Source organism: Penaeus japonicus, unplaced genomic scaffold, assembly GCF_977035675.1.
Source record: "Penaeus japonicus unplaced genomic scaffold, GWHDUDI00000001_assembly GWHDUDI00000036, whole genome shotgun sequence".
NCBI classification, from domain to species: domain Eukaryota; kingdom Metazoa; phylum Arthropoda; class Malacostraca; order Decapoda; family Penaeidae; genus Penaeus; species Penaeus japonicus.
In genome coordinates, this window is record NW_028234438.1 from 10,887,985 (window position 1) to 10,897,984 (window position 10,000).

The 10,000-nt window shown below is 35.6% G+C and overlaps 1 protein-coding gene across 1 annotated transcript; it reads left to right on the forward strand.

The window, feature by feature from the left end:
* Window positions 1-1,383: 1,383 nt before the first annotated feature.
* LOC122257054 (syntaxin 13) lies at window positions 1,384-7,701 on the forward strand. The gene is made up of 8 exons (XM_043022094.2): window positions 1,384-1,517; window positions 3,150-3,306; window positions 3,559-3,674; window positions 3,881-4,043; window positions 4,164-4,298; window positions 4,679-4,811; window positions 6,783-6,865; window positions 7,412-7,701. The coding sequence occupies exons 2-8, from the start codon at window positions 3,166-3,168 to the stop codon at window positions 7,511-7,513; spliced, it is 873 nt and encodes a 290-aa protein (XP_042878028.2). The 5' UTR covers window positions 1,384-1,517; window positions 3,150-3,165; the 3' UTR covers window positions 7,514-7,701.
* Window positions 7,702-10,000: the final 2,299 nt, after the last annotated feature.

Genomic DNA, 10,000 nt, shown 5'->3' on the forward strand with positions numbered 1-10,000 from the left:
TTAGGTCATATAATTATCCAGACTCTCTTCCCTCTTCCCCTCCATTCCCGCTGGCTCCGCCTCCTTTAGCTCTGACCTAGCTGACGTCACCTGTCCTTAGCCAATCAGGAGCAGGATATAAGCTCCGCCCAGGCCTCTGAATGGCAGTTCGCATAGTCATGGCCAGTAATCATAACGTGTGTGTTTTGATGGACAGTAGACAAGCAGAGAGAGAGAGAGAGAGAGAGAGAGGCAGATAATTCAGAGACAGGTAAACTAGCATCTTCATTGTGCTGCTGTTTTTCCGTGTGTTATTGTATTGTTTTTAAATTGTATTGCAACTCTTAGTGTTGGTATATCTTTGGTATTTTAATTTGTATGTATTGATATTCTATAAGTCATAGAATGGTGTGGATACCTTGTATTCTTTAGTTTATATTAGGTAATTATAGCAATTTATACACCCCTCAAATACATATATTCACACGCGCACGCACGCACACACACACACACACACACACACACACACACACACACACACACACACACACACACACACACACACACACACACACACACACACACACACACATATATATATATATATATATATATATATATATCATATATATACAGTATATATATACACAACACACACACACACACACACACATATATATATATATATATATATATATATATATATATATATATATATATATATATATAATATGTATATATATATATATATATATATATATATATATATATATATATATATATATATATATATATATATATATATATATATATATATATAGAGAGAGAGAGAGAGAGAGAGAGAGAGAGAGAGAGCGAGAGAGACTGTGTGTAATTGACACTTTGCGTTTCTCTCTCCTCATCTCCACATACATCTGATCCCTCTCTTCGTCTTCTTGCATCCGGTGTCATATTACGCAATAATCATGCGACTTGTGTGATCACGAGTCGCCTTTATGGGGGTGGTTGGTGGATGGCGGGGGGGGGGGTACACTCCGCCCCTTACCAAATTTCAAGCTTTGGAAGCGAAAAGTGGGAATTATCATATGTTCATATTTATTTGTTATGTGTATGTACCATTTTGATTGTTTAGATTTCTGTTCTTACTTTAGGTTGTGTATTTTTATATGATAACTTCTATTTTTTGCTAGGATATATTATTATCGTTAATGGCGAATACAATTTAAATATACGAAAATATATAAATCCACCAAAAAAACACAAAACAAACACATAAAACCAAATATAGACTAAGCAAAAAAAAATCAACAACACCTCTATCATATCCAAAAAAATGTTAAAACCCAAGACAATCTTTGATCAAAAGCCCCTTCGTAAATTCCTGAAAATCGTCCGGGACTCGAGCCTCGGAGGAGCGAAGGTCAGCTGAGCAACAATAACAAGTCTGACTCAGGCGAGGGAGGAAAGAAATTGTTTTCCTGTCGGTTTTCCTCCCTTTTCCCGGTCGTTTTCCTTCTGGGGTTGAATTGGATTGCAAGGTTTGCTTTGAGATTTATACATAGGAGGGAGGGAGTTCGGTTTTCAAGGGGAAATGAGGGAATGTGTCCCGTTTTGTTATTTTTCTTCGGGAATTTTGGGTTGAATTTTGGACAGTCAGGTTGGAAGTTATGAGTCGGTAAGAGGGATTCATTTAGGAATATAACGGTTATTTCAGTCTATATGATGATTAGTGAGAAGAATATTGAAAGTTAAATTTCATTATTTGTGGACAAACAAAGGTATAATGCCTGGCAGTATTTTGCATTGTGATTTTAGGATTTAATTTTTGTTATTGACAGTGTTACTCTCATAATAAGGGTATGAAATCGATGAGTGACTATTTATCTAGGATGTTTTTTGAGAATAAAGAAGATATTTGATATGGCAATAAGGTACACACAGCTCTTTCAACCTTCATCTTGTATTGATAAACAACTGACTAATGTAAAAGAGCCATCCAATGAGAAAAAAAGGATTTTAGGATCTTCTGTTCATCTGTAGATGACAACCAGTTAGGAAAACCTGTAGAGCTACAGGCAAATCGCAGTGGTTTTCATAGTTCTTAATGTTATTGAGACTGCAAGCCAATTTAGAGCCAATTTTCTTGTAAAGAAGACGTGCGTTTGTTTCCGGTATTGCTTCCAGTACAGGATATACAATGGCGAGATGGGATGTACACTGACAATGTGTTTAACCAGTGAGAGCATTATCATCAGTTTAAGATAACAAATATAGACAAGCTTTTTGTATATTTACTGGAATAAAAATACCATAAAATTAATGTAAGTAGCTCAACGCACTCTGAAAAAGAGGGGGGTGTCCATAGGGGAGCAAAAAAAACAAACCCTCTTGTCTAGAGCCAACCAATTAGAAAAGTCCATTACAGAAGTCCATTAGTTTAGGTTTTGGGTTAGGCTTTTGTAGACCAAAATGGGGCATTCAAGATTCCTGGCAAAAATCACAGCATGTCTCTGCATAAGGGCGGGGGCACCCTTCTGTACTTTGCAACTCCCTTCTCTCAAAAACCCACCATCAGTGGTCTTGACCAAGCATCAGCAGGCAGAATGAGAAGAGGAATGTGACCCAGACCATGTACAATGTGTGCAATGTGCCCCAGTGCCATTATAGCTGCTTTATGTTGTGGGCACTGGCAGTCATAAGCATGGGGCTCCTTCCTCTTCCCCATCTCTTTGTATTATTTTCATTAGGCATGTTTTTTTTGTTTTTTTTTAATTTGGTTACAAAAGTCCATGAACAAGTCCTTTCATAAAACTGTAAGATCTTTATCACACTGAAGATGAAGACCATAATAAGCTGATATGAGCCCTATACTACAATTTTAGTCCACTATGATATTGATAAAGTGTGTCAAATGACATATAAGTCTCACAGTATAGTAAAACACAATGAAAGGATGGACACGAATAAGACTTTAATAATGAATAAGTAAAAGTGGGCACCAATGGCTAGATGGACTTCCCCTAGAAATAAAACTCATCTGGGGTGCCGTGCAGGTGGCATTAGTGACCGTCTTGGGGACCAGGCAAGCAGATATATCTCCATCTGCAATGGGTTAAAGAATCTCAAGCTAAAGAGTGTAACAAGTAATTCTGTTCCTTTGTTTTCCTCAGTGTCCACAAGCAGAAAATGGCATCAGGTTATTCACAGCTTGGAGGAGACAGTGCAGGTGGAGGAAGAAGGGGAGGAAGAGGTCAGAGGTCATATGGCACTAATGACCCGAATGTGGGATTTGCCCCGAGCGAGGGCAACTCCACAGAATTCTTCCAGGTGAGTGAATTGGATATTTGGTTGGCTTGGGAGAGTGACTGCCGTTTTGAAGGAAAGATGCTTTAGTTCTTCAGGCTTATGAGAATAGATTTGTTTATCTTTGGATGTATGCATTGAAAATTATTGTTATTTTTAAAACAGTTAGATTGTTGATATATATTAGGTTCCTCAATGGTTTTGAAAGTTAGAAAGAAGGCATGAGGTGAAATTAATTTGCAACTGAAAATGCCCAAATATTTTTTTTTTTTTCAGCTTTGTGATAGAATTACGACCCACCTTTTTACAATCAATGGTGCTGCAACGACTCTGGAGCGTTCCCTCAAACAAGTGGGAACAAGTGGCGATAACCAGTCACTCAGAGACAGGATGTAACTAAACCACTCATACTGTATTGTATTATATGGTGTAATTATTGGGCTGAATGTATTGTCTATATTTGTGATGTTAAATTGATGATAATAATTTCACAGATTGTCTTTATGTTTCTCTTGATTAATGTTTTTATGATATAATCACGATTTTCATTTTATAATGCCTGTGTCCTTATTTACAAGCCATAACATTTCCTACTCAGCACAGAGATAAATAGCAAAGCTGGATCCTCTGTGCAAGATGTTGCCGGGCTTCTGCGGACTCTTCAGCCTTTCACACGCGGCAACAAACAGAGACGCATCCAGACTGAGAGACTGCAGAATGAGTTCCAAACCGCTGCAACGCGATTCTCGGAAATTCAAAAGGTTCATCTCATAACTACTATTGAAGCTGAGTAGACATGTAAAAAGAGCTATGGTCTGGTTGTGATAAAGTTTAATTCAAAATGCACCCTGGTCTTAATGCTGGAATGTTATTGTTTTCAGAAAATGGTGAATTTGCTCAGAACAGCACGGTTGCCAGCTGACATGGTGGCCATAGAGCAAGATACAGCTGCAGCATCAACAGAGGAGATGATTGCCAGAGAGCAGAAAAAACAAGCACAGCTAAAGGAAATACAGGCAAGTCTCATAAAGTAGATCTGTGGCTGTTGTTTGTTTCTAGAATGATTGCTCATATTTTGATAACCCCTTTCTAAAAGTAGTTGTTTCATTCTCTGTCATGTCCTCCAATGCACATATCTTAAAGCACTGCTTTACAACCTATAAAGGATGCTCTGTCTTACAATCTAAAACAGATGTGGCATATTAGTGTACAAAGCAATTACTTATGTATGCTCTAATTCAGTGTGTACAAAAATTAGTAGTATTTTTGGAGTCTACAGATCAAAATCTATATCTGTGTAGGATGTAGGATGCACATCCTTTAAGGGTTAAAACATATTTCCTTGAATTAATGAGAGATGAAATTAGAAGAAAATGAGCCACTTTTTTTCTTTCAGGACTTGGAATTTGAAACAGCAATGCAGTCTGAGCGAGAAGAACTAATGCGTACAATTGAGGCTGACATCATCGACATTAACGAAATCATGCGTGACCTCTCATCCATGGTCACGGCGCAAGGCGAAGTTATTGGTAAGTTTTGAGATGAATGAAGAAGTGCACTAGGGTTTGGAAATGGCGGAGATGAGATCGCGTAGACGCACTCTTGATTTTATGTTATTTCTAAGAGGAGTATGGTTGGAATTTCACTATTCATATTTGTTTATCTGTGAACAGCCATATTTGACTCTTCTCTGAAACACATAACAAGTTTATTGAAATGTGTCTTAGTGTTTTATGGGGAAATTCATTGATTATCATTGGATGTAATTTTCAAATGTTTTTTGTAGATTCATTGGAGTGAGATCTTATTGCACATGAACATGGAGTGAATTTGATTGTTATAGTTGTTATTATTCATTATTTGGTGTCTTATCTGAATTTAGATAAGGACTGATTATGACATGAGCAATGCAGTACATCAGCATTTATTTTTATTACTATTTTGACATCTTTGTAAATATACCCGACATATCAAGTATCCATGGCCTCTCTAGATTAGAGTAAATTATATTGCATATCAGCAAATAACTTTTAGATAAATTGTATATACTGATATTCATGGAAAGGATAATATTTCAGTATTAGTTGCTGTTGTTGGTTGTATCATCATAAATACAATGAGCTTCATTTTCATCATATATATTGATATTCTATTTTACTTATCTGCATCTGATTATTACTCTTTTTTAAGATAATATTCATTATTGTGGACATCATTTTATACACTTTAGATAGATATAGATAAACATATAAGCATATATGAACTAAAATACAAACACATTAACCCATTGAGTACGGGTGTCATGACATACATGACGCAGGAGCTTTGGCCTGATGATGGGTGTCATGACATACATGACGTTCAAGGAATTTGGATCACTGTGCTATTTTATTGTTCTATGACTAAGGAGTGAGTGATGATGACTAATACAGTCATAATTACTATGATTACCATAATATTAACCCTATGGCGACGGTGTGTCACACTCATGTGACACAGCTAAATTCCCGTTGCTGGGGCGTCATGCTAGTGTGACGTGTCCAATGCAATATTGCAATGGCCCAGCATAGGGTTTTTTGCGTAGCGCGTGCCCCGTCGGGAAAGGGTTAAGCAAACCTAACTTCCAAAACTTAAATGACACCACTTTCTTTGAGCACATGCAGGAAAGAGAGCCTTGAATGGCACCCATCTAGGGTCTATAGCAAGCACTATCTTTATAGAGTGAGTTACACAGCAAGTTACCGACCAATTGCTCTAAAGTACCACTTATGAATGTTGTGCAAGCAGAATGAGAAGAGGAAGGTGACTAACCATGCCCAATGTCTAAAATGTGCCCCTGTCCCAGTAGGAATGCCTTTTACTGGGGCACTCACAGTCATAATCACAGGTTTCCTTCCTCTTCCCTACCTCTTTATGTTATCTTCATTGTAGATAGTTATGTGTTTCATATTCATTTATGACAGTACATGAATAAGAAAAAATAAAGTTGCTTTTTGTCCTCCCATAAAGCAGCAATACTTCTATCACACGGTATAAGGAAAATAATAAGCTGATACAGATTGTATACTACAATTTTAGTCAACTGCAGCATTGGTAGACCCTGTCATATGACACATACAAGTCTCTCAATGCAATAAAACACACAAAAATAAAACACAACAATGGCTCTAGTTTTATAATAAGTGACTTAAATAGGGTGTGAAATGTCAAAGTATGTTGTGTGAAGCTGTTTTGCTCTGAAATAAAACCACACCAGGAGAATGGGCAAGCGAATCTATCCCACGTCCACAATGGGTTAATGTGGATACACAGATGAAATGAAATACATTTAATATTTTCTTATACTGGTTGTGTTTCATTATTATACATATCTATACATATGCATATATAGTGCTTTAACAATGTTATTCTCATTCATCACTAGCATGATACAACTACATGAAGAAGTAAATACCATGCTGTAAGTTTGCCAATTCACGGAAAAATCCATTCCATTCCAGACTCCATCGAGGATAACGTAGAGACAGCACACGGACACGTGGAAGAGGGACGAGAGCAGTTGCTGAAGGCTTCCACCTACCAGGTCAGTGCGGTTGAAAGGCTTTTGGTAGGAGAAGCATATCTAGGTTTAGGGGAGAGCGGTTGATTGGTTGGGGTGTGTGTGTGTGCTTGGGCAGATCCATGTTTAGATGTATGTAGGAGTGTGTATGTGGGGGGGGAGTGTGCACGCGCCTTTGTGTCTGTTTGTGCATAATTTTAACTTAGATTTAAAACATTGACACAAGGAACATGCTTTGACCAGTCTGTCACCTGTTTACCCCAGTCCTTGAATTTTATGGGAGAAAACTCAATGGATTAAGCCTGGGTATCCTGATAAAGTTTACCAGGTTTTCAATTGCCATTTTCTCATCATGCATGATCATCATTTGCATAATCCTCTATAATGCACTAAATGACAGAAAAAGGTGAATGATAAGCATACATCTGCTATAATCTGCATTGTACTAAGTGTGATAAGGAAAGGTAGGGTTTACCATGGATTGATCCCCTTTTGATTGTGTTTTCATCCCCCCCCCCCATATAATCCTCCCTATTGGATCAAAGTCAGTGACCCCTCCATACATTTCAGAGCAAGTACCGTCGACGCGTCTGCATCCTGATTCTGATCCTGATCATCATCCTGGCCATTATCGGCATCATAATTGGCATCCATTACTCTTCCCAGAAGTAGTGGCTAACCCATTGGTGCGAGAGTGACGTTAGTCTTATTAGTTTGAGTCACAAAGTCAACAGGTCGGTGGAATCTCTGTTGATCGAGATACATTCCATTTGCTGATACAACTAGGTTTATTTGTTTCGTATCTGTGTATTTGTTTTTTCCTCTTTTTTTTTTTCTTCTTAATTTTATATGAATATATATCCCAAAGATGCTATCTATAGAACTCTAGTCACAATCTTAGACTAACTTCATTATTGAAACAGAATCTGTAGTTTTGACTTTCCCGTATTCAGCTAATATTACGCAATTGATTATGAGTATTCCTAAGAGTAGTCTCTGATTTTCCGTGGTACCCAAGGCTCTGTAAAGCCTCATTTTGATTATTCTTGGCTGGAAACGGGTGGGTTTAGGAAATTGTGCAAACTGTCTAAACCAGGCTTGAACCAGAATGCATATCTTCCCTCAAGGAGAAGTGCTCTTTAACGTTTTCTACAGTATGTTGTCATCTTCATTATATATCACTATTTTACACCAGAAACATTGAATAGTTGATCTTTAGAGTCTGACCTCATATTTTCAAATGTAAATCTGTCTCTGTGCAAAGTCTGATTTTCATATTTGTATCTCTCCATCTCTTTGTGTTTGTGACCCTGCGTGTGTATGTGCATGTGCGTGTGCTTGTGTATGCATGTGTGTGTGTGAGTGCATGTTATTTATTATTATCATTATTATTATTATCATTATTATTATTATTATTATTATTATTATTATTAATTTTGTCAAAGGCCAAATTTTGACAGGTCCTTCTGGTCCCAGCATTACACACTGATTTTTTAAGGCAAGTTGACAGGGTTTAGTTTCACTTCAGTATCATCTGTTTGCAATGTACAGCGTGTTAAAAGGGAGAGGTTGAGCAAACATGGAACATCTATAGAACTGTGCTTTGTGACTTGTATATTGAGATTGTGGTCAAATAATAACTTTTGATATTACTGAAATTAATATTGCTATTATTAATATTATTGTTATTCTTATTATTGTTATTATTAATATTAATATTTTTATCATTATTTTATTATTATTATTGATAGCAATGATAATATTATTATGATTTTTTTTTATCGTGTATTTTTTTTAGCTTTGGAACTCTTTATCGAAAGCGTATTATTATAGTTAACATTTTTTTTTACACTATTAAACTGATTTTGTTTGTTTGTTTGTATTACATTTTGTTCTCTTACCTGTACTCTTTTTCTAATAGTGCTCCCCAGACTTCCCCTCAGTAAACGCAATTTTATGATGCGATGAATAATGATGAAAATGAAGGCCAGTGTTCCTTAAAAGTTAGGTTGTGCAGTTCCATGTATAGAGTGAATGTTCATTTTTTTTTTCCTTTATTCATTGCAAATGGTTTATGCTGTATGGATATATATATATTTTTTTATGATGGTGATTATCATTATTATTATATTTTTTAATTATTATTGTTGTTGTTATTACAATTACTATTATTATTATGATTATTATTATTGTTATTGTTATTATTATTATTATTATTATTTATTATTTTTTTTTGTATCATTGTTTATATTGTATGTTTATAGAGTATAGTTTGGTTACTAATAGACAACTTATCATCTGTATTATTCATTTCGTGGAAGTGAATTTCATAGTGCTTATATATATCCTGAGACACTGCCATAGTAATTACATATTTTGAAATGTTCATAGTTCAGATAAGGTGCTCTAGGTTGCTTCCTAATCTTGCAAGAACCACTTAACTGATGCCATTAAGTTCTTATTTTTGATTTTATTTATATCATTATTATTATTATTGTTATTGTTATTAATATTATCATCATCATCAACATCAGTATCACTATGTTATTTATATAATTGTTTTTTGTCACACATTTAATATTTACATTTTTGTACTTTTGCGTCCAGTGTGGATGTGAAAGTGCATATGGTACATGTCTACTAATATCTATATTTGCAAGAGAAAGGTGAGCTTACTGTCCAAAGCTAGTGTAGGCAAAATCTTTGACCAAAGTGCACTAAGGGCCAGTGTATTCACAATTTTGCTTCTCCTTTTATTTAGCTGCAATTTTAAGTATAACCACAAATAGGATAAATTAAAAAGAAAAGATAGTTTATCCTGTGAGAGCAAAGACATATTCCTGATATCAGGTTTAGTCTCCCTTCCTGTTTCTGAGAAGTCAAATAAGAAAAGTTTTGAAGAGAGTTTTTCTTTTGTAATTTCAATGCATCCTGAAGTTTCCAAGAATGTGCTTGCATATTATGGGTCAGTACATGTCGTCAGGGACAGTTTGATTGGAGAAAAGTGTTATTTTGATATGAGAAATTAGGCAGTTGTTGTAGTCTTAATAGCAGGGAATACAATCTAATGTTATAGTTATTGTCAGTTAGAGTGTTTTAGTAATTAAGAAATAGAGGTGTATTTATTTAGAATTAGATAATGAACACTTAGAAATGAAC

Bases quoted from the DNA above. Each gene is read 5' to 3' on its own strand.
- LOC122257054 (XM_043022094.2), top strand. From the start codon at position 3,166: ATGGCATCAGGTTATTCACAGCTTGGAGGAGACAGTGCAGGTGGAGGA. The intron at 3,307-3,558 runs GTGAGTGAATTG...TTTTTTTTTCAG, and splicing joins ACTCCACAGAATTCTTCCAG to CTTTGTGATAGAATTACGAC. The intron at 4,812-6,782 runs GTAAGTTTTGAG...ATTCCATTCCAG, and splicing joins GGCGCAAGGCGAAGTTATTG to ACTCCATCGAGGATAACGTA.